Source organism: Euleptes europaea, chromosome 6, assembly GCF_029931775.1.
Source record: "Euleptes europaea isolate rEulEur1 chromosome 6, rEulEur1.hap1, whole genome shotgun sequence".
NCBI classification, from domain to species: domain Eukaryota; kingdom Metazoa; phylum Chordata; class Lepidosauria; order Squamata; family Sphaerodactylidae; genus Euleptes; species Euleptes europaea.
The window spans coordinates 59436088-59463878 of NC_079317.1; the positions used below are offsets into that span (position 1 = coordinate 59436088).

A 27791-nucleotide genomic window follows, 5' to 3' on the forward strand; every position below is an offset into this window, starting at 1 on the left:
TTCCCTGTTCCTGAGGATTCAAAGCGGCCTAGGAATGACATTTCCCACGACTCAGTGGGCTGCATCAAACAGAGGGAATTTGTTGGAACTGCTTCCCCCCCTCTTAAGAAAATATAAATGCCCCTAAGTTATCTGAAACTACATGGTCGTCTATTGGCCAAATGAAAACACAACACCTTAGGGCCAAACTACACGTTACTGTTTCTAAAGGGTTGGGTCTGGATTCCCTGCAACTGTACAGCAGCTGCAGGGGATGGTTTCTAAAAAAAAAAAAAAAAACAGAACCCAAAGATATTGTCGAAGGCTTTCACGGTCAGAGTTCATTGGTTCTTGTAGGTTATCTGGGCTGTGTAACCGTGGTCTTGGAATTTTCTTTCCTGACGTTTCGCCAGCAACTGTGGCAGGCATCTTCACTGTCCTTCAGTGTTACTACTCTGAAGATGCCTGCCACAGTTGCTGGCGAAACGTCAGGAAAGAAAATTCCAAGACCACGGTTACACAGCCCAGATAACCTACAAGAACCAAAGAACCCAAAGAGGCTCAGAATGTTGCGATGTGGGGGGTTGTTGCCTCCCCCCTCCCTGTAGTCTTCCCATGAAGAAACAGTGCTGGGAGGGCGTGATTTCCCCAGTTTTGCTGCTTTGAGTGGACAGAAAACTCCAGATGGAGCAGCAAAAATGGGGAACCAATTCTCCGCAATGTTGTTTCCACACAGGAAAAGGTGATTAAGGGGAGACATGATAGAGGTCTATAAAATTATGCCTGGTATGGAGGAAGTGGACAGGGAGGAGCTTTTCTCCCTCTCTCATAATACCAGAACGCAGGGTCATCTGCTGAAGCTGGAGGGTGAGAGATTCAAAACAGATAAAAGGAAGTATTTCTTCACACAACGCATAGTTAAATTGTGGAACTCCCTGCCCCAGGATGTGGTGATGGCTGCCAACTTGGAAGGCTTTAAGAGGAGTGGACATGTTCATGGAGGAGAGGGCTATCCATGGCTATTACTCAAAATGAATACTAATGATGCATACCTATTGTCTCCAGGATCGGAGGAGCATGCCTATTATATTAGGTGCTTTGGAAAACAGGCAGGATACTGCTGCAGTTGTCTTGTTTGTGGGCTTCCTAGAGGCACCTGGTTGGCCACTGTGTGAACAGACTGCTGGACTTGATGGACCTTGGTCTGACTCAGCATGGCCTTTCTTATGTTCTTATGAAAACAATTTGGGGGGAAGGCAGAAACCCTTTCTGCTCCCTGTTTGGCCTCTCCTTTTTTGGCAGAAGCCATTCATCACAGCTGCTATGTGGCTGCTGGGAACCTGCTGGGTCCAGGGAACCCAGACTCAACTCTTTAAAAGCACACATGTGGTTTGGTCCTAAGTCAAGGTCAAAGACAGATCTTTCCTTCTCTGTATAATGACTCCTCCCTGAAAGTTACCCGAAGCATAGTACTGTGATGCGTTCTAGCCTAAAGGATGGGGCAGAGAGCTATTTGATGGTATTCAACACTCCATCCCCATTCCCCAGCTTACCACCGAACTGGGATTTCAGCATGTGTTCTGCCTCCTCCTGGAGGAGACGCTGCTCCCGCAGGCTCTCGAGTACACTCCACAGCTCCTGCTGGTAGTAGGAGTGGCGGCGCTGGGCTGCACCCTGCTCTTGTTCACCCCCCCGCACTGGGCCAGTGGGGACAAAAGACTTTGTTCTACCATCTACAGGTTCACTCAGGCTGTACTGATGCTCAGCTTGGATAAGCTCCACCTGAAGAGAGACAGCAGAGATCTACATCATTGTCTGTTCATTCTCCCGTCATAAATTCTCTTGTCTGTCCACACCAGATGGACAGCCAGCGTGGTGTAGTGGTTAAGAGCAGTGGTTTGGAGCAGGGACTCTAATCTGGAGAACCGGGTTTGATTCTCCACTCCTTCACCTGAGTGGCAGAGGCTAATCTGGTGAATTGGATTTGTTTCCTCACTCCTACGCATGAAGCCAGCTGGGTGGCCTTAGGTTAGTCACAGCCTCACTTACCTCGCAGGGCGTCTGTTGTGGGGAGGGGAAGGGAAGATGATTGTAAGCCAGTTTGATTCTTCCTTAAGTGGTAGAGAAAGTCAGCATATAAAAACCAACTCTTCTTATCAAAGTGTCTGAGTTTCTCCCCCAGAAGGGCTATTTTTGCTGCTTTTATTCATACTCTACCTGATCCTTCTACTTTATCTGCTCTAGCTTCTCAATGCAGACTCCCCTTCCCTCGTCATGCTGTCTTCATCCCTTAAGGCAGGTTCTGTATTTTGGACCATGCCTGTAAGCTGGGCAGTAAACAAAGGCCCCTGGCTGTAGGTTTGCTCCAAGTACACAAGGAAAACAGGAGTTGGAGGCTCCTGGCACCAAGCAAATAACTAGGTGCCCCTTGCTTGCATACTTACCGCTTTAGCTTGTGTTGGAGAAACATTGGCTTGTGAAGCAACTTCACTGATACTGGCAGCTGGCCCATTGATGCCCATGGCTTTAAGGGACTTAGATGGTTGTTGCCCTTTGGTTGGTTTCTGCATTGAGAAAGAAGTCAACGAATTAGACAGGAACGTGTTTAAAAGGAATAAAGGCACAGCCGAAACATGTTGTGAATAAGTATTTATAATGTTAAATATAAATAACAGGCATCAACAATATTGCCACTAAATACCTAACAATACCAGAGCTGCTTCTTACTTCACTGTATTTGAATAGCTTCAGACTTACTCTCCATTTTCTCCCAGTTGGTGACAGAAGACAAACCAGAACCAATTTCAATATTCAGAAGAGGCACAGGGTGCCTTCCTCTTAGGATTTTACTACTTCAGAATGCAGTGTGATTTAAATACTCCTCCATATCATAACTCACTGCAAGTTTAAAGTTCACATATCAGACTGGGTCTCTCACAGTACTAGCCCCCCCCCCCAAGTGAAGGAGGTATCTGGGGTGGTAGACTGCAAGAATAGAACACTTGCCTTTCTGTGAATACTGGTTCTCAACAGGAGGGAGCCAATGCTTCTAAATGTACTTCTGTTTTCAATGTAAGGTATTGGACCAACTTTTTGTTTGTTTACTTAGGTTTGTGTAAGTTTTTCATTAATACAGAATTCTCAAAAGCTTATTACAGTGGCCCGTAGAGCAAAAGACAAATGCAAAGATTTGTTAGTCTCATAAAACCAACAGAAGTTTAGTCTCTGGGCATATTTCATTTTCAGACATGAAATATCATGGGCTAAATGCCATACATTTGAAATGCTTTCTTTAGCAACATTTATATTTATGAGAATAAGCCCCCTTTTTATTCTGCTCCATTAAAAGTTCTGCCTCACTAGAAAGACTGCCGATTCCTCCAAGTGTGCTCTGTTAAAAGATTGCCCCTTTTCCTATTTTATACACCAAAAAGACTGTGATAGATTTTAAATCAATTCCTGTAACCCTGATTCTTTCTTCCATATTTGCAAAATTGTAATTCATGCAGTGGTCAAGGCTCAAAGTATAAACCAGAATGGGGCAGATTGCAGAAACTTCTGTTGGGACCACAAAAGTCTGGGAGAATCAGACAAATGGAGTTGAGGTCTTGATCTCAGAGGGTTTTGAAAATAGTTGATGAGGAAAGAGTAAAGACAAAGGCATACTTCACTGTTTTTCTTCCTTATTCCTTTTTACATTTATCATTAAAAAAATCTGTACCTAGCACCAGTTCCAAAATGCATCTGAATTTGGAGCACTTACTCAGACTCCTTTCCCTTGATTCTTTCATGTGTAGGACTCTTTGTTAGGTTCTGAATTAATTTTGCAACATCGCAACTATTATACATTTGAAAAATAAGTAAGTAACTAAACTATTCTAAAATAATGTATAGCGCTTAACATGTATTTAACAAATGGTGCCAGATCCCTGGTGAATATTTCTTCCAAATATTGCTGCTGCAGACCAGACTAGTGCCCATGTACCCTTCCGGTTGTGCCTTTTTTTTTTTTTTTTTTTTTTTTTGCATCCTGGACAAGGTTTCTAAAAGCAAGGAGCAATCTTAAGCAGGTCTACTCAGAAGTAGGTTACACTTTATTCAATGGTGCTTATTCCCAGGAAAATGTTCTTAGGACTGAAGCGTAAATTCTTGCTTGAATCCTAGAACAGAGACTCCTTTTCTTATTCCTGACAGGCTGACTGTCCCGCACTATCCCATTTTACACAAATGGCATTTCATACTAGGCTTGACTCTAGACAACTCGTGACTGCAGCTAAATGGCACATCAGAGAAGCACCTGAATACAGAGCTTCTTCTATGTTCCCCATTTTATCCATGAGCCTTTTTTTCTCAGCATCTGCATCAAAGACTGGCAAGAGATGGTGGTGTTTTCCACTTACTCAGCTTCCTGATTCTTGCTGTTACTAGATGCCTGGGAAAACGGCTGATGAAGCACAGCCTGATCCTGGTACTCAGACCTCCATTCTCTCTTTCTGTGCACTGTCCTCACTTTCCTTGAATCCCCACCTTGAAAATTTAAACAACCCCCCCCCACATTTGCTATTGCCAATGATTCCATTCCCTACATGTGAACCTCACCCCCGCCCCAACACACACACCTTTCTACCTGTTTACAAAGTGTTTTATATTGGGAAATGTTCTGTCATGACTTCAAGGATAAATATGATCACTTTCAACTTATTTTCCTTTCCCTAGATTTAACAGCCACTGGTTATCCATCAACCACTTCACACTTTAAAAAGGGGAAATGAAATTTGATTTTTCCTTGACACTATAAAGAGAAAGGTTGCGCACATCTCTCACGCAACTGACCGATCTATTTGACAGCAGATAACGCAGTATCCACTTCTCAGAAAGTGTCTTTAGCTGTTTTATCCATGGAGTGATCAACTTATTTTTCTTCATATACTGTTGGATGCCACCACCTTCTGCACTATGCTAAAAAATAGCAATGGGAACAGATTTGGAGGTATAAGCTACACCAGAACTTTACCTTATTAACAGTTTGAGGGGGAAAGAAGATACAGCAGGAAGGGTTAGGTAGTCAGGAAGCAAAGGGCAGGCTAGACCATTCCCCAAGGCCCTGATCTCCCATTCAAGCTGAGAAAGGATCCAGCTGGCGGATACTCTGAGGTGATTTGCCTTGTGCTGTACAACACTCACTGCCAGGGAAAAGTCACTAGCAGGAAGCCTCTCCTGTCCTATGCAAGGAAGACAAACATTCCTTGTGCCAACAATTAGTGCATTTCTGCTGCTCTGGTGGAAAACTGACAGCCAGGATTCAGGAGGCATCCGCATCTGCAGCTGTTCTGTCAATCACTAACTATGCAGGCCTTTGAGAGATCCAGTGGAACTTTCATGGAAGATAACCAGCCTGCATCTGCACTAAATTCCCTATTCGCCTTGGAAATGGAACAGCATGCTGGGCTGGGATGAGTCCGTGGAGTCATCCTGATTCAGTGTGCAATGTCACTTTTAAACCTGTGCTGCTCTCCCCCAAGTACCTTTTCACTTGCGGGAGAATCCAACTTTCACAAAGGGGTGACAAAAGTGGATGCCTCAGACTGTCAGTTTTGGACTGAGGCCAAATTACTAATTACTCCAAAAATACAGGTTCTGTTAAAACCTTCCTACTGAAATAGATGGCCCAGGTTAACCTGATCTCTTCAGATTTTGGAAGCTAAGAAGGGTCGGCCCTGGTTAGTATGTGGATGGGAGACCACCAAGGAACTATGCTGAGGCAAGCAATGGCAACCACCTCTGTCTCTTGCCTTGAAAACTCCATGAGGGGTCACCACAACTCTGCTACAACCTGCGAGCACTCTCCACCACCTGCCTACATCAACGCAATACAGAATTTTCCATTACACAGTGGTTCTCAAACTGTAGGTTGGGGCCTAAAAGCGGGTCATGGCTCTCTCGTATGTGTTTCACAAGGCCAAGAAGGAAGATGTAGTGCAGAGAAACTGAGCAAGGAGATTCTGGGAGACTCAACGGCAAATTGAGAAAATTTGGGTTTGCTTCTGCATAAGGTGCATGAAATACTGAGCACTGCTCAATAATGTCACGCATTTATAAATACTAAACATGAAAAATAGAATGTAAAGTGTGAGATTCTTGCATTTTCTGTTGGGGAAGACAAAGTAGTGTAGAGTTACTTTGCAAGTAGGTCTTGAAAAGTACAATGCGTTTAGAAGTGGGTGCTATTTAAAAAACCTTCAAAAATACTTTAGCAGATGAGTAAGGTAAGAACAGAACAATCACATATTATTGCAAATTAATCTTCTAGAAGCACAGAAATGCATGTTAGAACTAGATTCTAGGACAAAATATCTTCAGCTTTTAGTATCTTCTTCATTAAAGCAGCTTACAGATCCTTCACCAGAGATGGTAATAATGAAAACAGCTAGAGGGCTACATGCACATATACAATGAGCACCACAGCTCCACATAGTGGTTGTAGCTGTGGAAGCATTATGGCAAAGTATTCAATAAACTTTAACAAGTAATTCAGCCATTCCTTGGCAAGACTTAAGCCCTGTTCAGTCATTCAAAGTGCATACATTGCATGAGTGTACAAGGGAACGGATCAAGTCAGCGAGCAGTATGCTCTTGGACATCTGCATGTGCAGATGAACACTTGCAGTGACCATTTGTGCATTTAAACAAAACCAGGAACACTGCAAAAAGCTGGGTCCCAACTCTGTGTACAAAATTGATGCATGTACATATATAGGGTCTGTTGCTAACATTTACCGGTAAGCCCAGATGTTCAGGGATGGGGTCAGCAAACATAGTCCTGCTCCCCTATACATGCATAGAGCACATTCACTTTGAGGGCTAGTTCACATTGTAGAGCTACGTTAAATACGTTTTGAGCCTATTATCTCAGTATTGGGGTACTGTTCTTCATTTGGATTTGTGTGTAGTCTTTTCTACCTTGGCAAATTAGCTGCAATCACCATTACCAAGTGGAATAAAGCAGTGCCTTGGATTATAAGCAAGAACATCCAGACACATGGAAAGAAGAAAAACAATTAGAGGCAAAAAACTTAATGTTTCCCATGTTGCATGTGCAGTATTCCTCATCTGTAAACCCTTCAGACAGCAGGTGAATGATCGAATGCTGTGTCAGGTTAAAAATCTGCCTATATGTTTAAAGCTACCTTGTAAGGCAGAAGGCTCAGCAAGAACCTGTTAGTTTTATAGTAAGCTTCTGCATAAGGGAAAATATTCAAATATTCACTCCCCGTGCTGGTAATATGAAATAGTCTGCAGAGGCCAGTTATGTATGAATAAGATCCTGAGTTTGATTCCTTGCAACTCTAGTTAAAAAGGGCTTATGTATCAAAGCTTCGAAAGACCTCTGCCCAAGACACTGGAGAACTGCTGCCAGTCAAAGCAGAGAATGCTGAACTAATACAGGACAGCTCAGCTTGGCACTGCTTCATATTTTCAGTTAATACAGTGCAGCAGAACCTGTATCATGTGGGGCTGCTGGCCATCAGTTGATTCTACCACCTCATCCTACAGCTTGTGTAGAACAAGCCACATTCAGTAGTCTGGGTGGAGTGGAAGCTGTGACTCATAACATCCTCTCAGCATTCCTCCAACAGATACCTTGGATAACAAAAGTTCTCTCCCCTATAAAAGTCCAATATTAATAGCACAAAGAGAGGCAAATGTCCTCCCTAGGCTATGGGACATTCATAGCTCGGCGACTCAGCTTGGAAGAATGGTCTTCCCTTTGCAATAACGCCACATGGCCTTTGAAGAAGATGGCTTCAGCTTGTTAGTGAAGTTGCTGATTGGCATCAGTTGCGGAAATAATATTTTGCCAGTCTTAAGAAAAATATATTGGCTGACAGTTTACTTTCAGGCCCAATTCAAGGCACTGTTTATAACATTTAAAGCACTAAAGAGCTTTACTGCTACTGGCCTTTTTACTAGCTTTATGCTGCTATACTTTTATAGTCTAAATGCTTTATGCTGGTTGCTTTGTTTAGTGACCTTACGTGTTTTGTTGTGGAAACTGGAAACCAGATTGATAGCCAATTTTGACTGAGTGTGCAGGTGGGATATGAAAGTATTAATGAAAGAATTAATGAAATTATACCTTGAAGGAGAACATAGAGGGGACCACGCCAGCCTTCAGTCTCTTCTGCCCTCCATAGACCTCAAACTCATCCTGACTGAAGTGCTCTGAGCAGAGGCAGGCCCCAGAACCTGGGATCCACAACTTCCTGGAAGCTGGTTCAATGCGATTCACAGCGAGCATCCACTTCTTCCTCAGCTCATGGGCTTTAGGGAAGCTGAAAGGAGAAAGAGAAAGGGGCGTCAATTTTGCCTCAGAGGGGTAGCCTTGTTCCTCTGTTGCAGCAAAAATAAAACGGGTCTTGTTGAACCTTACAGACTAACAAAATTGTATTCTAGCATAAGGTCTTGTGGGCAAGGGCCCACTTTTCCAGTGCAATAAGCAGAACCTTGTTGTGCTGTCTTTTTATACAGGGAGTTTGAAGGAACATAAGAAAGAAGCCTGCTGAATCAGACCAGTGGTCCATCTAGTCCAGGATCTTGTGTCACACAGTGGCCAACCAAGTGTGTGCTGGGCCAAACAAACAGGGCATAAAAGGCCAAGGTGTTTCCGTGAAGTGACCTCCTAGCACTGATATTCAGAGGTTTATGGCTTCTGCATACAGCAGTTCCCTTTAGCCACCATGGCTAGAAGTCATTGATGGACTTAGCCTCCATGAGGAAAAAAAGCCTCCCGCATGCATCAAATGGAGACTTAAGATTTTTACCTCGCTATAACTCCTACTATATTAATCAGACCTGTGACTTGCTGCCCATTACCCATGTTAAGCAGCTTAGCATAACTGAAGAATAGTCTCTGTACTGTTAGTGATTACATTTGTATTGTACATAATTACATTTCATTCTGTACTTCCTTCATTTCATGGTCCTCCTACACAAATTCCTCACAGCATCTGAAGTAGCAGTCTCTAGTCCACAAAAGCTTGTTCAGGAATAAAATTTTGTTTGCCTTTAAAGGGCCACAAGACTCCAGATTATTTTTAGCTTTGCTCCAGGAGATGGTGCTACAGCTGGTAGAGACAGGGACGACGACAAAAAGGAGTGTGTCACCACCCAGCTTCAACCTGCTGGCCCTGACACAGAGGAACTTCCTTTCCCTCCAGCTAGCTTATCAGCCCTTCAGCAGCCTGGGGTCAGGGTGGGGGGGAGGGGGCATGACTTTTTCCCAGGGCCATTTTGTCCTCTCAGCCCATCCCTGCCTCAGCTGCCCTACTCTAGTCTTTTGCAACCTGCCTTGAGCTTCCTTGGGCCCTTGCCAGGCCCTCCCCCTGGCTGCACAAGGAAAGCCCCAGCTTCCATTAGCATCTGCCACTAGCATTTATGAGCCCTACTATCCAGGGAAGGATTGGGAGGCCAAAAGGGCCCTGGCCTCTCCCACCACTGCAACCCATCGCCAGATGGTGGAAGAGCAGATGGAAGGAGAGAAGGAACTGCTATGTTCTTCCTCAACAGCTGCACTATGCTTAGGCTTGCAGAGGGTGAAGCTGGGTGCCATTGTGCCCATGCTCCTCCTTTCTAGCCACATTGCACTTGGGCCGCAGAGGGTAAAGCTGGACCGTTAATTACATGAGCTTTTTCAGAACTGATAAGAGATAAGGGGTTTGGGTTTGATTGTTAATGATACTGTAGTTTTTGCATTAGTGTTTGTAACATGCATTCTGCATTATCATTGAAAAACAAGAGTATGAATGAGAAAGAAGTAAGTGTTGGCAAAGAGCTGGAAAGTGCCGTCAACTTGCAGCTGACTGATGGAGACCTGTAGGGTTTTCAAGGCAAGAGACAAACAGAGGTGATTTGACATTGCCTGCCTCTGTGTAGCAACCCTGGACTTCCTTGGTGGTCTCCCACCCAAGTACTAACCAAGGCTTAGCTTCTGAGATCGGATAAGATCACACTATCCTGGGCCATCAAGGTCAGGGTGGGTATGGAGTTACATGGGAACAAATGGTAATGTGAAGATGAAGACATGATTTAGCCTGTAGATTTGAGCTACCATTTGCCTTGTATAACCAACAGTTGCCCTGTTGGTCCTCCCACTCACTTGAACTTGGTAGCAGCTAGATCAAAACAATATGAAAGCAATATGTTTCCCTATGTCAAGTATTATTTACTATTAAAAAGCAGTACATTTGACAACAATTAGGTAATTATTCAGCTACGCACACAGTTATCAAAATGGGGTATTAGCAAAGAACTTGCATTTTTAAAAGATCTTATTTTAAAGCACCTGCAGTTGCTGATAGTGGGTTCACAAGCAAAAAAGCGTATTATGTTCCATTGTATAAAGCCAAGAGCCTTTTAAGGCATCAGCGAGAACACAGGGTTTGACTATGTAGGAATCTAGTTCAAGATCCTAAACCAAACCATGACGCTCACTGGGATGCCATTCTCACAAAGTTGAATCAAGAAGAAGATGACATGAATGATGGATTGGTCATTTAATGTACCAGGTGAAATCCTAGTATGCTGGAAGACTGCCTTGGCCAGAGCGTGTCCCCGCAGGGAGAACAGTGAAGAGAAAGCATGGTAATGCCCACCCAACCAGTCTGATGCAGTTGAGGAAGGGCATGGCAGTTCCCAGCTTTACCCAGTGCTGGCTTGGCCATGGCTGTAGCATGTCCAGGTTGGCAGAGGGTGAAGACAGTTGTTGCCATGCTCTTTGCTGCCGCACTGGACATGGACCAGCACAGGATGAAACCAGGCGCCATCGTGCTCCTGGTCAGCAGTCTAACCACACCTGAGCTGGCAGAGCCAAGCTGGGTGCTGCTTTGTCTGTGCCCAGATCAGCACAGGGTGAAACCAGGCACCTCTGCAGATTAGCTTTGGATTTCACACATTAACAGATCACTTCAGGATACAATGGTTCCATATTAACATACCATACCCTCATTAGCACATTATCTTGATACAGGACAATGATTAGCACATTACTTTTGCAGGACAGTACTCAGCTCAAACCCAACCCCTTTCTGACTATATATTACTCTTCCTACACACTTGACACTGAGAGACACTGTCCTTCAGTGTTACTCCTCTGAAGATGCCGGCCACAGCTGCTGGCGAAACATCAGGAAAGAAAATACCAAGACCACGGTCACACAGCCCGGATAACCAACAAGAACCTCATCTCCTCCTTGCCAGTCAACCCATGCCCAAGCTGCCAGTGGGCGAAGCTGGGTGCCACGCATGCCTGTGCTCTTCCTACCCTGCTGCCTTCAACTCTTCCTAGCATTATTGTATTTTCCAGTGACTCCTCTCTTCTGACAATGTAACCAAAGGGTTATTTAGTCATTTTAGCTTCTAGGAAGAGTTCAGGCTTCATTGCATCTAAAACCCCCTTATTTGTCTTTTTGGCAGTTTAGTCGTTTTAGCTTCTAGGAAGCCTGGGCTGGCCGGGCCTCGCCGTGTCCGTGCTACGCCTTGGCCGCACGGCACCCAGGAAGCCAGGCACTCACGGACTTCTCCTCACCGGCTGCCCCCGGCCTGCCCCCCAAGCCGTGAGCGGGTGTGCCCATGCCCGTGCCCAAACAAACGGCCAGCCCGCCCCTGCGAGTACCTGACTCCCCACCCCCCCACCCCCCGGGCGTCTGGACCTGTGGAAAGAGAGACCCTTCGCGCGGTTCTCCCGAGTGTCCCGGTTTGGGCAGTTAACGGCGGAGCAAGCTTTGGGCATCGTCCCAGCCGTCGCGCGCTCTGATCTGAGCCCGTTCGCGGACTGGCCCTTACGGGGACCCGTCGCTGGCCGCGGTGCGCGCTGGGAAAAAGAGAACATGGCGGCCGGGCCCAGCAAGGCGGAAATCCAGACGCTGTTCAAGCGGCTACGGGCTGCGCCGGCTAATAAGGTACCGTGAGGCGCTGTGATGGCGAGGGCGGTGAGAGCGGCCGGAGGCTTTGTGGGACGGTCGTTTGCCGGTCGCAGCCGCCCACCCACCGCGCCGGACAGTGATGTCGCGTCTAGACCCACCGCCCGTTAACGATAAAGGGGCTGATATTGTAATGAATTAGAATTTCAACGCAAAGGGGACAATTAAGTTATCAAATAGATAGAGGAGGGGAGAGGGGAAGTCAATGGAATGTTAGCATTGATTGGTGATTTGGTTAAGAAAAATAATGTTTATATCCTATAACAATGTTATGGAGTGGTGCAAATCATTGTGATATTAAAAAAAAACCCCAATAATTCTACTAATAAAAAACAATAAAGGGGCTGCGCCAGTTTTCTAGGCTTGAACCCGGGGGCGTGCGAGTGAGCCCTTTGGGGATTTGCCTACACGAACGGCCGCAAGTTCAAGCTTTCTCTTCGGGATCTGAAGTAGTGGAGAGCGGCCGCTGCTAGACAGGCTGGGCAACGCAGAGCTGGGCGGATCAGTAGCCTGGCTTGGCACACAGCAGCTTCATATGGCTGGTTCGTTCTTTTCCCTCCTCCTTTCCTGTGCTTCCCCTCCCCTCCCCTCCCAACCGCCAGCGGGGGCTTTACAGTTGTCATCTTTCTAGCTTCTTTTCTGTTTCTCGTAGTCCTGTTTTGACTGTGGTGCAAAGAATCCGAGCTGGGCCAGCGTCACTTATGGTGTTTTTCTCTGTATCGACTGCTCCGGAGTCCATCGGTCACTGGGTGTGCACCTCAGCTTCATCCGGTGAGTGCACGTTAACGAGGTTGGGGATGTGATCGGTTATTACCCTGCCTCATCTTGCGGATCTGATACACATTGTCTAATTGTGATAGGCTTGGTTGCTCTCCCCGCCCCCAAGGTTTGTTCTTTGGACATGTCAAAGGTGTTTGATCAGTTATTCCTTGCGGAACCAGTTTGAGTGTAGCCTAATTTGTCTCTCTTCCCATTTTCTTTTGTTAGTCTGGAGTACCCTTGCTTGAAGTCAAGCAGGGAATTGAGAGAAGGTTCATGGCGAGAATGGTGGGGAAGAACCTTCTCCCCAGTGGTGACCCTTTACAAGAGGGCTTTTGGTGCCGGAATGAATATGGTGAATGGTTTTCACTGTATTTTGTGAGTGATGGCAAATGTAGTGTTCTGTGAGAGCCAATGTGATGTACTGGCTAGAGTGTTAGACTAGAAACTGGGGGATCCAGATTTGAACCCCCACTCTGCTATGGAAGCTTGCTGCAGGACCTTAGGCCAGTCACATCACTGTTAGCTTAACCTTGTGATGGTAAAACTGAGAAAGGGTCCCAACTGGGGAGAAATGTGGGGTATAAATAATGCCTCTAAATATGTTGCTTATGTACCGTCGGTGACTGGAATAACCTCTGTTCTGATTGCCTTTGTGTGTGTTAAGTGCCATCAAGTCGCTTTGGACTAATAGCGATCTTATGAAATAATGATCTCCAAAACATCCTGTCATAAACAGCCTCACTCAGATCTTGCTAACTGAGAGCTATGGCTTCCTGTATAGAGTCAATCCATCTCATATTGGGTCTTCCTCTTTTCCTGCAGCCTTCAACATTTCCTAGCATTATTGTCTTTTCCAGTGACCAAAGCATGATAGCCTTAGTTTAATTATTTTAGCTTCTCAGGAGAGTTGTGTCTTGATTGATCTCACTTATTTGTCTTTTTGGCAGTCTGCAGTATCCATAAAACTCTCCTCCAACAGCATGTTTCAAATTAATCAACTTTCTTCCTGTCAGCTTTCTTGTCCTACTTTCACACCCATACATAGTAGTGGGTAATACTATATTATCTTGATCGCCAACAACTCATCCTTACACTTAAGAATCTTTTCTAGCTCCTTTATGGCTGCCCTTCCTAGGCTCACTCTCCTTCTGATTTCTTGGTTGCAGTCTCCCCTTTGGTTGAGGATTGAGCCAAGGAATAGAAAATAATAATTTCAATTACTTCATTGTCCACCTTAAAGTTGTGTAATTCCACAGTAGTCATTACTTTTGTCTACTTAATATTCAGCTGTAATCCATGATTAGGAGTCTAAACTCCTTATGGTATTGCTGTTAGCTTTGCTGACACACAAACCCCCTCACCATGTTACACACCATGTGTATAAATACATGTTTTAAAACTTACATGCATAAGATAATTTTAAAGGTTAACTGAATAAGAAGAAGACAAAGATGAATAGCTGATTTTTATATGGTTTATATCCTTTTAAGGAGAATCAAACTGGTTTACAATCTCCTTCCCTTCCTCTCCCCACAAGAGACACCTTGTGAGGTAGGTGAGGCTGAGAGAGTTCAGTGACTAGCCCAACCAAGTTCACCCAACTAGCTTAATGTGTAGGAGTAGGGAAACCAACCTGGTCCACCAAATTAGAGTCCGCTGCTTATGTGGAGGAGTGGGGAATCAAACCCTGTTCTTCAGATTAGAATCCGCTGCTCTTAACCACTACACCATGCTGGCTGTCTTATATAGATTTTTTGTTTTTCTTTGCTGATTTCTACACAGTACCTGTTGCTGAGCCTTTGTGTTTTCAGTGGTGAATAAACACTTGTACCTGTACATAACTTGGAGAGAAACTCAAGGGGGGAAAATAGTGGTTACCGAGGTGGGGTGGGGAAATGGCTGCTATTCTACCTATGGAATCTTAATGTGTGCCCTCACTCTTTCCCCCACAGATCCTCAACACTTCCCCTCCTCTGTGATATGTAAAAATGATGGTGTTCATGGCAGTGCTTTAGGACTAACATATTTGTTACTGATTAACCATTTTATCCTACTTTTCGTATAAGATTCCAAAGAGATTTACAATGGCAAAAACACTAAAAATTATTTTTTAATCAAAACATCTAAAAATATTTATTGTAAGATAAAATAATTATTAAAGCCAAAACATAGAATAGGACAGTACATCACCAGTTATAAAAGGATATAAAATCCATGTTGTATATCAAAATTCCAAGCCTTTTTGAAATGTTGATGTTATATGTTCATGTTCTGTTGCTTGATGGCTTTCTGAATGTGTGAGCTTCCTCTGTTGTCTTGGGTTTTGATGGGATGTTTAGGGATATCAAAGCTTTCCATCTCTAATGTTTGTTCTTTGGCTATTTCATTTTATCTAGGTTACCTCTGTATATTACAGTAATAAAGCAATGAGCTTGTGTATGCGAACTGCCCCTTAGAAGTGTATTTTGTTCCTTTTTAGTACTGCTGTTTAATTGTTGCATTTCAATATTTTAGTGGAGTTGAAGGCTTTGGTTGCTCTCACATAAGTAGATTGTGTGAAAGGTGTTAAGATTTTTTTTTTACGTGGTGTTCTGTCTACCAAGACTCTATACTGGATCTTATAGCACAAATTCTTCAGTCCGTAGATTATTTGCTCTTTATTAGAGCACATTTATAAGTTCTCCCAGTTTGCCTTCTGGATGTGTGGATATACAGAGGAAAGGTAGATGAGATGTCTGTGTTTCAGCAGAACCACATAAAGGTCTTTATTCTCCTGTGGCTTAAGTGAAGCCAGAAGTGGGTTAGTCCCTTCTGGCTGCTGGGTGAGGAGATAGAAATGTGAGCTGTTTGATACATTCTACTTGCCAGGTATCTTATGTCCTGCAGTAGTGCCTGGGAGGAATGAAATGGATACACCTGGGAGCAAATTTCAGGGTGATGAAGGGCCATTCGATATCACTTGTGCTTCTGAGTACCTACATTAAATAAAAAACATGGGCTCAGTCATCGTTTCCTGTGTCTTGTTTGTTTGTTTTTTTACAATGACTTGTGGAGTGTATGGTGATGTGCCTCTGGTGAGATCCATGGAATTTCCCCCCTGTGTGTACTTATAAACCTGTAAAACATGGTAACAAGGTTTTTTTTTTGTTGATTCAAATTAAGTAAGACTTCAAGAAACATGCATCGGCCATTGCCATAGAACAGTTGGTTAGTGTCGCTAAACAGCCCTTTTGGGGAAGGAGTATATTGCTCTAGTATAGGGCCTGGTATAGCCTTTCTTACTAGACTACATGTGTTGAGAAGGATCACATATATTTAAAAACGATCTTTCTGTGTTGCGTGTGTTTTCTCCACTCAAAAAAATCTGTGTTCCCTTTGGGGATTCCATTATGTCCATTTGGAGCAGCTCTGTTCACAGCAAGTCTCTCTGAATAGCATTTTCACTTCTAAGTCTCCAAACGTATTCTCCATGGCCAGTATTTTGGTGCCTGGGTCAAAAGGTGACCACTGCTTTGTATTCAGGTTGGAATGGCTCAGGTTAGAACACTTACTTCCTCCCACATGGTGCTGGTACTGGAAAATAGTTCATATATTCCTCAAGGTCTGGCTGCATTGCCTTTGTCTGTTTTGAATTCTGAGTCTGACCTGGTGAACTAGTTTGCTTTAGACAATGACTTCACTTTTTGTTCTGTTGCCAGGTCTACAGAGCTTGACTCCAATTGGAGCTGGTTTCAGCTGAGATGTATGCAAGTGGGTAGCAATGCCAATGCGGTAAGGATCCATTTGCAGTTTGGTCTTTGGTTTCATGCCTGGATATTTTATATTCTTCTCATGAAGCTGTGAGGAGAGGTACTTGTATTCAGGAACACACAGTGAACTTTCCTTGGGTTCACAAAATGTGTGTTTGGAATCAGCAAGAGGTTGCATGAGGTTTTTTAAAAATGTGTTTTTCCTTTTTTTGGATTTGGAACTCAACTATATTTCTTCTTTCCAGACTGCCTTTTTCCGCCAGCATGGTTGCACCACCACAGATGCCAGTGCCAAGTATAATAGCCGTGCAGCCCAGGGGTATCGGGAGAAGATACGGCAGCTGGCAAGTGCTGCCATGGCCAAATATGGGAATGATGTAAGTGGCAGTGACCCTTTTCTCTTTTGGGAAGTATGCAGGACCATGATGCTTGTTGTTGAGCTCAGTGGATTACCTTCTCCTGCAGCTCCTGATTGATGGGCTGAGCGGGACACCCGGCCATTCCCCAGAGAAGAGTGATGCTGACTTCTTCCTGGAACATACACAGGTAAGATGAGCCAGCTTGGATTGCATTGTCCCTTTCCACTGGAAGGCTTTATGGGCATTATAAATTACTGAATGGATGCTACCAAAACTTTGTCGTAACATAGAGTAGTCGTTCATGGCTGTGGCTCAGTAGTTTGGTCCTGGCATTGCTACTAGGTTTGTTCCCATGAGGCTGTATGTAATGTTTATAAATGAGAATGCCTCATGCAGAGCCAGGACAGTGGTTGGTCTAGCCTAGTATTATCATCTGGTTTGAAATGCAGCAGATTAGTCTCAGACAGAGATATTCCCCATCCAACTGCCCGAGAGCCTTCAACTGGAAATTTATTGATTTCATTTATAGTCTGCCTTCCTCATTGAGGCTCTGGGCAGATGCTGGCCTTTGGGCACTGTGTACAGCATGTGTAGCACTGAACTGATGACTGTCCTCATAGCCTTTAAATTTCATAGCCTTCCTCAGTGAGGAAAACAGGGGGTTTTTACCTTATAAATTTCTAGTTGTTGTTTGCCATTATACTCTGGGATACCGTGAGAAGCAGGCCACAGATGTTGCTTTGCATCCAGTTCATCAGCTTCCATTAGGCAGCTGACTAGCCTCTGTTAGAAACAGTGTGCTGAACTAGGTGGAACCTGGATCTGATCCACTAAAACAAATAAAATATCTCTGACTGGTCTACCCCACTTTGGGTTGGAGGCAATATTGAAGAATGATTGAAAGGCTTCCACTTAAACTGCAAATACTATTATTTCAGTAGAATTTATGCGTAAATGCGTGTTAGGATTATAGTGCTCATTCCAAGGGACTGGGCGCTCTTCTTCAAAGTTTGAATTCTAGATGTGTCTGAATCTACTTTCCCTCCAGAGGAGTCCAATTGAGATTAATCTGTGACTTTTGAATAACACTGAGAACACTGGTAGTTCTGACTGGCTGTTATAGATTGTTCTTAATTATTACTGGTAAGTGGCTGATCATTTAGGCTGTGATCTCATTGTCCTGGACGATTCAAGCCATTGAACCTCCCTGATAACCTAACTTGCTTTCTTTAAGACTTGCGATTCTTGGGATGTGGCTGAGACAGGTCAGAGCACAGTGGAATCTTCACTGGAGTTGGAGAGAGCTACAAAGCCATCTGAAAACAGTGAGGTTCCATGTGAGTACCTTTATTGAAATTTTTCCCATACTCAGTCTCTCTGGTCTAGCTGGGGAGGAATCATGCTGTTCCTAGGCTGGATGATGGACCATAGGATCTGAGTGGTATAACTTCAGTGATGCATGGTCATAGGAGATGTGTGCGGGGCATCTCTCCACAATCTCTTGTCTTGGATGCTAGCTATGTGTGTGTAGATGTGTATACACACACTCACACATATAAAAATATATCAGAAAGGCAGGTTGTAAATACCCTTCATAAAACAAACCAACGTTGTTCCCATTCTCATAATGTATTGCTTTTTCCCTGTTTGAGAAGGTTTGTTTGCTTTGAGTAAGTGGAAAGGGTAAGAGGGCTGAGGGTTTCTGGATTGTGCTACTGCCAGGGATGAGGGATGGGTTATACTGAGCCAGCATTTTCCTTATGGAGGAGAGGGGCAGGGTGGTCTTGCTGGATTCCCCTCCTCCTTGCAGCCTCGTGGCCCTCATGACTTTTCATATATGAGAGTCCCATGGCATCAGTGTTTCAAGGTTTACTGGGTGCTGCTGAGGTAGGGGAAGGTGGAGACTGCTGGCTTCTGGAATCAGAGCTGGTAGAATCCAGCGCAGTATTCCTAGAATGTCAGAGTTTTGTGAAACTAGAAGAAATGAGTGTCTCTCTTATTGAGTCCAAAAAGTAATGTAAAATGTTCATAGCAGAGGAAGTAGAAATGTATTGTCCTCGCTATAGTTTATATCCCCCTTCTGTCCATAGATCCTGACCAGGGTCCTTCAACTGACTTGCTGAGCACTTCTCCCAAAGGGTCTCTTGGTAAGTATAAGGTCTTTTGTTTCTGCTTTCACATAAGGACCCTGCTATTTACCAAATAATGCTGGTAGGTGGCTTGAATTACCAATGGCTTCTATGGCAGCTGTTGGATCAGTTAGTGAAGTCAGTATTTCTGTCCTGATATTATAGAAGGGAATTGAACATCCTCTTAATTCATCCTTAAAAAGTGTTCCATTTATCCTCGCTCAGTGTTATGGGTTGTCCCCCCTCCCACTTCTGATCTCAGTATCATCTCCAGTCTTAATTTGGACCATCTGTTGATATCTGTTTTTTGGTCTGTGCCAGATCCAGATAGTACCTAGAGCTCTGGCATCCCGGTCATCTTTTCCCCACCAATATGTGCATGTATTTTTCTTCCTCAGACGCATCCATGTGTCTGTCTTCGCAAGGGGCTACTCCTGCCAGAGGTAACTGGCTACTTGTGGTGCCTCTGCCTTCTGTTTCTGTGGGTTTCTTCAGCCTAATGCTTGTCTGTCTCATGCTCATTCCAAGTGAGCAGGGAGCTCTTGATGGTCTCTGCACTGGATCCAAAAATAAACCCTGTGCTTTGGCAACTCTGCAGTTAGTCAGCTGGGCACACAGGGCTCCAGTTGCAGAAAGACGCTTGAGACATCAGCTGCTTGGGCTCTTTCAGAATAGTTGGGCAACCTCCAAGCCTTTAGGTGCTCCCTGCAGTGTTGCTGTCTTGGTGCTGGAGGTCTTCTCACAAGCAGAATATTTGTTTGCAGGCCAAACTTTGCATTTCTACTCTGCTGGTGCTACTGTGTGGAATGCTGCTTGTCAGGCAGCAGAATTAGTTTTGTTTTCTGACCTATATCCTCTGAAGCATCACTTCTTGGTGTGATTTTACACTGTTTTTTCGCACCTGGGTGAGGAGGCCCAAAGAACTGTTGATCTGAAACTGCATGGCGTGTGGCCTATTATTATTGGCTTTGGATCTCTGTTCACTGCTGCCAAGACTGTTGGGTGTGTTAACCGTGCACATGGGGCATTTGGCTTAGCTGCCCTGTGCTCCGATGCCTTTGAAGTACCGCTGATTAACAGTAACTTACTGCTGTCATCTTTGTTCCCGTTCATTCAGTCTTCCTTTTGTATTACAGAAGTAAAGCTTTCCCTTATTGGAAAGAAGAAGCCAGGTGCTACCAAGAAAGGGGTATGTTCACTGAGAAGGACCTGCATGTATGCATTTTTAGGCACACCCACCACACCCACATCCAGCTTGGTGAAGCTTTCCTCCTTGGCTCTGTGGCTTCTTCACCTGAATGATCCCTTGCAGTTTGCACTGTTTCCATTTCTTTATGATATTTGTGGGTAGAACCACTGCCTGCATTTGAATGCTGGTTCCAAAGGCATCTATGCAGCCCATGCTACAGAGCCTTCACTTCTTAAGCGGTTGTCGCAGCACTGAACATAACTTCAGTTGTATATAACTGTTGCTGTCAGATGCAGCAAAGTCTCAGGTTGAGTACTGGAGCTGGTAGTTCTGTTTGTGTAAACTTGTATTTTGCTTTGTCCTGTGGCTTTGGCACATAGAAAAGATGACCCCCCCACACACACTAACGTCTGGGTTTGTTTTACTGAGCCGCTGTCCACAAAATGTTAGCCCAAAGAAACAGCTTTCCCAAAACTGCTTGGGCTTTAATGAATCTCTAGTGGCAGTATAGAGCTGTGTACATTTGAGGTAACTACTGAGATCTCTCTCTGTTCTTGTTGTTCAGTTGTGATGCACTGGGTGGTTTTAGTAAGAGGGCCTTTTTGATGTGTCTGGCACACATAGGGCTCAGTTTTGGTTTTAGCTGGGGACGTTTTAACTATCATTGTAAGCAACCTTGAATCAAGAGGAAAGGCGGATTATAAATGTTTTAATGAATAAATAAACCAGGTTTGGGGCTCTCAGATTTTAAAAAAACTGCCCAAAAGTAAGGGTGAAAATACTAGTATACCGTGATCCTGGTGACCTTCCTCTGTTAGGAAGCGCAGTATGCATTTTCACAACAGCTGCAACACTTGAACCCTCGTCAATACCAGAGTAGAATAACTTGAAGTGTAGAGGTGTTATAACAGCAAAGTCTTAGCTGAAAAATAAAAAAGACAAATCTCACTGGATAGCATTGGCAAGAAACCACTGCTGTGATTTAACCTATTCAGGCTCGGTGAGTTCAGGAGGTACCACAAATCTCAAAACCTCTGGCATCAGCCAGATCCCAGTAATGGTCTCCCCAGGCTCTTCTGGTGTACACTTCCTTGTTCTTGTACAGATTCTGTTTTAGTTGGCATTCTCATAGAGTAAGAAGTGCAGAATTAGGTTGGAAACCTGTAAGGGTGGGGACAAGGCTGTGTGTCTTCTGCAAATGCATAGCATTTCTGAAACTCCATGTCCCTTCTCCCAGGACCTTAATACACATGTTCATCAGGTGAATGAACCTTGAATGAACAGAGTATGCAAAGTGATACGTGTGTGTTTCTCCCTTTCCAGGAATTGGCAGCACTCCTCAAATCAGTTCTAAAACAGCAGGGTAAACAAAGGCTCAGATTATTTCATTTGATTGTCTTCCTGCCCTCTCCTCCCACATAGTCTGCTGCCATTAACACTTTAGCAATGACAGTTTTCACAGTTTGCTATTTATGGTCATGTTGGCTTTTCTGGGACTTCTTACTTTGCTGCTTTTTCTTTCAGTTGGGAGCCAAAAAGGGTCTTGGAGCTCAGAAAGTGAGCAGCCAGAGCTTCACAGAAGTTGAACGGCAGGCCCAGGTGGCAGAAAAGCTGAGGGAGCAGCAGGCTGCAGAGTACAGGAAGCAAGCAGAGGAATCTCTGTAAGTGTGGTAGACATGCAGCAGCCTTACATAGGATGCAGATCTGTTTATTCACAAACAGGCATGGAGCTGGGGGAAGGAGTGCTTGGGGGGGTGCCATGTGCTGGAGCCAGGCGCTGGTGGCCCCAGGGGCAGAGAGAAGTGTGCTGGGTGGGGCACACAGTGGCAGCCCCCGCTGAAAGAAAGAGGGAGAGCAGCAGCTGGTACAAGCTGCGAGCAGGCGGGGTGGGCACCAGCTGGGCCACGGGCGGGCAGCTGTGTTCATGCGTCGGCGCTCCTTCTCCCCATGCCCATGCTTCACATGCCTGTGCTGGTGCCTTCCCTCTCCTTGCACCCGGGGCAAGTGCCCCTGCCAGACACCCCCAACCCCCACAAGATCCGGCCCTGCTCACAAAGGTATGGCGATAGCAACTTCCTTTCCATAGCACACTAAGGCAGGATCAGATGGGCGTAGCTCTTCTCAGATCTACAGTGGCCAAGTAAATTGACATTCAAAATTATGAGATACTGGGACAAGCAAATGTATCATGTCTTGGACTCTGCAGTGAGCTGTTATTGCTGTTTTCACTCAGGGTGACCTCAATGAGACTGGCCTACCAGGAGTTGCAGATTGATCGGAAGAAGGAGGAGAAGACACTTCAGAAATTAGAAGGAAAGAAGCGTGAACAGGCTGAAAGACTGGGCATGGGCTTGGTGTCCAGAAGGTACTTGCTGTGCTTGAAGATCAAGGAGAGTGTGCTGGGTGGGTAGATGTCTCTTGTGTAATACCTGCCCTACGTAGGTTGCTTGGCTGTTGTGCTACTGTTGTTTAAGTAGGCTTGAGTATTGCAGTTAAAGAGACAATCCACGGTGAGCTGTCCCCTAGAGTGTGCTCTGTTTGGCATGCCTCACAGATTCCGAGTCCTTTGTGAAGAACGTGTTCTGCCTGGGCCCCAGTCAGATGACTGTTTACATCCTGCGGGTGTTCAGCCCCTTCACGCCGTCTGTCTTAGTGCTGTTTAGTACATTTGTGAGATGGGTGAATTGAAGCTCTTTCGGGCAGCATCTTTTCTGGTAGAATCTAAGTCCAGATGTATAAAGAGGATTAAGATCCTTTGAATATGCCACACAGTGTCCTGGCGCCCACATTTTCTCATGCCCTGGCCTCTCCAAGCTGATTAGCTAATGGCATAATCTGAAGGCACGAGACAGCAGCTGTACTGAAACGGAGCAGATGGTTGGCAAGATGGGCGACTGCCTGGGAATCCTGTGTATGCAACCTTGAGCTCCCTAAAGGGGAGATAGATAGATATAGATATATGTATATGTGATGGTATATATAGTGTTGATGAGTGGTTGTTGGGAAATGTGAATTCTGCCAAGACTATTTAATCTTGTAATTTCTTCTTACCAGTTCCATCTCGCACTCTGTCCTTTCTGAAATGCAAGTGATAGAACAAGAAACACCAGTGACTGCGAAGTCTTCTCGTTCTCAGCTGGATCTGTTTGAAGATGCTGGAAGCTTCACATCTGGACCCCCTAAGTATGACTGCGTTGTAGTCTTCAGTCTTTCCTAATTCCTTTTAGTTTGGTTTGGATAAATACCATCAATTCTGTTTGCTCCCTAGGTATAAAGATAATCCCTTCTCACTAGGAGATGCCTTTGGCTCACAGTGGGAAACGGACAACTCCTCTTGGGGCATCGACAAAGGGGAGGAGGAGACAGACATCACCATCTCCAGCATCCGGCCCATCGGCGACAGGTAGCAATGAGTTAAACTTGGAAAGTCGCTTCCTGGGGAAAAAATGTTGGGTTGTTCAGTATTGTTCTGCATTCAGCAGGTAACGGCCTCTTAGGCCTTACCAGAGCCTTTTGCCTGGAGCACAATCTTAAAAAAATTAACACCAGAATGGTCTCACTTAGTGTGGTCTAATGTTGAGTTATTGTAAACACTTTGATCAAATGGCAGTCAAGCTCTTGGCTGTGTCTTATTGGCAATGTTTGAACTAAGCCAGGGTGCCTGAATTTGTTGGTCTCTGGGCATTTTGGGGATTTTGAGAATAGAAAGTAGGATAATCATGAGAGGGAGGGCATCTCGGCCATTTTCTGGGCATGGGGTAGGGGTCACTGAGGGTGTGGGAGGGAGGTAGTTGTGAATTTCCTGCATTGTACAGAGGGTTGGACTAGATGACCCTTCCAACTCTATGATTCTAACACAATAGTTTCCATTGGAGGTGGGGTGTCTAAATCACAAAACATTGGGATTTCCCAAGCGAAACATCCTCCTGTAATAGAGGCAGCTGTTTTGAAAGGGGTGCTCCCTGCTGACACCAAGCCTCCGAGGCTCTTCTGAAGCACCTCCTGCTCCAAAGATATGGAGGAAAGCCAAGATTGGCTCTTTGCTTTGGGGAAGAGATTATTTGGGGAAGAAGAAAGTGGGCACCAGGAAACACATTTGTGGAAGCCATGGGCTAAGTTAGGGATCTTAAAGAGTGTAAACAGCTTGCATTATTGCTGTGTTGCTGACTGACTTGTGGATGGAAGGCTCTGAGGCTTCTTTCTAAATTAAAGGGAGTCCCTGTCACTTTTTAGCTAAGGGGGGTGGAGTCATGCTGTAAGCCAATTTGGAGCTGAGCTGACGGGTCTAAGCTGTGGTTGATTTTGGTGAAGCGCTCTGGTATGTGAGTGAGGAGCTTAGCCACAGTCCTTACTGTTGCGGTGAGTGCAAAGGTTTGAATGTTTTACTTTTTCTGCCGCTCAGACCTACCAACAGAAGAGAAACCGAGGGCAAGATAGCCATAGTGGAGTCCAATGAAGCTCGACAGAAATTTGCAGGGGCCAAAGCCATCTCCTCTGACATGTTCTTCGGGCGGGAAGCCGATGCTGAGGCAAGTGCAATACTGACTCTTCAGTCCTTAATTTGCCTTTTCTGCAACCTTTGTCAACAACGATGAGTCTGGCCACCACTCCCTAATTTTCTGTATCTTTGTTTTCCAGTATGAAGCCAGATCTCGACTACAGCAACTCTCTGGCAGCAGCGCCATCAGTTCTGCTGATCTGTTTGGAGAGTCTGAGTCTGTGAACTCAAGTACGTTGGCAAACAGCTTGCAAGATGGAGCAGTATTCTAGTGGGATACTGCCAGGGGACTGTAGAGGGAATGGGTTGTGGATGGGTGGCCCAGCTATGTGTTGGGGACAACTCGGTACAAAGTGCGGAGCAGTTCAACTGAGCCCCGTGGCCTGAGCACTTCAGTCAACCCCAGCCTTTTATAAAAGATGAGGAGCTGCTACACTTACGTTGCCAGATCAGTAGTAGTACTCTGCCTCTCATGCCTCTATCCTTACTTCCTTGTAGGTGGTGTATCAATTGGAAATGTTCTGCCTGCTGCTGATATTGCCCAATTCAAGCAAGGGGTGAAATCTGTTGCTGGCAAGATGGCTGTTTTGGCCAATGGTGTAATGAACTCCCTCCAGGTGAGAAAACTGTATGCTTGCTGAGTAGATTTTTCTTGGAAGGGGGCTTAAGTTCCCCCTAAATATCTATATATCTAATAGTGACACGTGGTCCCCTTTCTATGGATACCTAAATCTGCAAATTGGGACCACACCAACACTGAACAGATTTTTCTGCAAACATGTTGGAAGCAGTAGTGAGAAATGGTTTGTGGATCAGTTTTTTGTTGAAACTGGTGAAGTTCAGAACGTTACCAGATTTTAAAAACAGCTAGATAGTCATCCACTAACATGTAATTTGCAAAAAAAAACAACCCTGCATATGGGAAAGTAACATTTATTTATTTTAAAATAAATAAATGTTACTTTCCCACATGCAGTAATTTTGCAAATTGTTTAAGTTACGTAGAACTCCTAGATCATGCTAAATTGTGTATTTCACCATCACAATTGTAGAGCAGAAGAAAAGATTGCAGTCTGAGGCACACTTTCCTATCTAACCCCAGCGATGTCAGTAAGCCTTACAGATACTGTGAAACTGGTTTACTCTGAAGGCAGGGGATACAGGAAGGCAGCAGCAAGTATATACTTCAGATGGAATCCTCTCCAAAGAGAACTGGAATTCCTTAGATGCAAGCCCAAAAGAAACCGCAGCATTGCTGCTAGCAAGAGATTAATTCTGCCCATTTTCTGGGGGGTGATGTAGCGAGCCAATACAATGCCTTAGGCAACTGTTGGATACTATTGGGATAAATTGATTGGCTAAGAGCTGCTGTTGGCCATTGAATCATCTGCTCTAGATTAGTTTGGCTTGAGCTTCTCGCCCTGTTCCTCAGTAATGGACAGAAGCAGAAGCCTGGCTGGCATGGGAGCCACTGGGAACCAGCCGTTGGGCTTATATGAGGTCCTGCCCGGAGGCCTCCTTTCTCCATTTGCCACTGTGAGAGCATGCAGCAAAATTCTCAAACCATTAGAAGCCCTTCAGAGAATTCAGTGTTACCGCTTCTTGACAGAGTTCAAAACTGTTCTCATGCTAATCAACCTTCTCAGAACTCTTGAGGTCAGTCCACACACGGTTGTGACATGTAGGTCATGCTTACGGTAGGGCACAAAAGGGAGCTGTGGGCTCATACTTCTCTCCCTTTTGTACCTTGAATGTGAATTTGGACCTTTCTTCCAGGACTCAGTGACATTCATGGCTCTATAAAAGAGTGAAAGTCCAGTAGCACCTTAAAGACTAACAACATTTCTGGTAGGGTATGAGCGTTGTGAAGAAGTGAGCGGTGACTCACAAAAGCTCATACCCTACCAGAAATCTGGTTAGTCTTTAAGGTGCTTCTGGACTCTTGCTCTTTTCTCCTGCTACAAACGGACTCACACGGCTACCCGTCATGATCTATTCATGGCTCTGTGTGTGGATCGAGGCACATCCCTATGGCTGCATGCCTACACATTATTGGGGTTTTATGTCAGCCAGTCATAAACGTACATGCTGCTCTACAGTGAGAGTAGGGAGCCAATTCCCATAATGGTCTTCCCTGTAATGTTTTTTTTTGCTGTTTCTTGTTTTTAAATCTTATCTTTGTGTACTCTGAGACAGCACCATGGGGTTCTCTACCAATGGGGATGTCCTTCTCTGTGGTTCATAGGACCCTCACAGAGAGTCTAGAAGAAAAGGCTTGCTTCTTTATCATGATGTTTAGGTGATTTACTTTGTGCTGACTTCTGTATCCAGATGCTTGGGAATCCGTCTGTTGAACTGTCACTGTGTCTCTCTTTCCCATCCCCTAGGATCGGTATGGCTCATATTGAAGTTTCTGGGGAATTTGCTGCTCATGGCCGTCAGTGAAAAACCACTCGCACCTTGGGTCACCTGGTAGAATTCTGCAGGATTATTTTTTCAACCGAGCATGGCTGGAGGGCTGCTTGAGAAATAGGGTTGGGTGGAGAAATGGACATGCCTGGCATTTGCTCAAAACCTCTCTGCACATCAGTTGTGTTAGAAACAAGTATGGTTGTTTCCCCCCCCCCCAAACGTCCTGCAAACAGAGCATGAGCTCGTCCAAAGAACGTCCCCTTGCTGCTGTGCGCAGAGACAGGGTGCAGATTAATGATCACATTGTGGTGCTGCTGTTCCTGCTTTTATTCCACAACGGCTGGGCTGCTCTTGGCAGAACAAATATTGTGGAGGCAGGAAGCAGTACTGAATGCTCTTCACCCTTCTGCACCCGTGGGGATACTGCAGCGGTGGGGAGTTCTTGGGCTGTTTTCTAGCACACAGGGCAGTCCCCACTTCTGAACAAAGTAATTCCTACTGCTTCTTTAAATCAACATTGTATAAAGCCAATCCTTTCAAGGACGGTGGCTTAAAAGCCTAAATCTACAGCAGGCTGCAAAAGTTCAAAGCATGCTTGGAAAAGATCTCTGTATGGTTTTACACTGCAAGTATGGTGGATAGTTGGAACATTAATCCCCACCTTTCCTCCCCACCATAATTTACAGGAGCAGTTTCTGGGAGAGTATGGAATTGTTGTCTGGCCTGCACTTCCATA

At 44.9% G+C, this 27791-nt stretch overlaps 1 protein-coding gene across 1 annotated transcript; it reads left to right on the forward strand.

Moving 5' to 3' along the window:
* The first annotated feature begins 11837 nt into the window (after positions 1–11837).
* Positions 11838–27244, forward strand: ARFGAP2 (ADP ribosylation factor GTPase activating protein 2). The gene is made up of 16 exons (XM_056850921.1): positions 11838–11936; positions 12610–12728; positions 16418–16490; positions 16714–16845; positions 16934–17014; positions 18062–18164; positions 18918–18974; positions 20093–20145; positions 21670–21806; positions 22379–22510; positions 23200–23328; positions 23414–23548; positions 24548–24674; positions 24784–24874; positions 25142–25260; positions 27031–27244. Exons 1-16 carry the CDS (start codon positions 11865–11867, stop codon positions 27049–27051), a joined length of 1581 nt encoding a protein of 526 aa, XP_056706899.1. The 5' UTR covers positions 11838–11864; the 3' UTR covers positions 27052–27244.
* The last annotated feature ends 547 nt before the right edge of the window (positions 27245–27791 follow it).

Excerpts from the sequence above, each read along its gene's own strand:
- ARFGAP2 (XM_056850921.1), top strand. The coding sequence starts at position 11,865 with ATGGCGGCCGGGCCCAGCAAGGCGGAAATCCAGACGCTGTTCAAGCGG. Across the intron at positions 22,511-23,199 it reads ATGGGCTTGGTGTCCAGAAG|TTCCATCTCGCACTCTGTCC; the intron begins GTACTTGCTGTG and ends TCTTCTTACCAG. Across the intron at positions 25,261-27,030 it reads GTGTAATGAACTCCCTCCAG|GATCGGTATGGCTCATATTG; the intron begins GTGAGAAAACTG and ends CCCATCCCCTAG.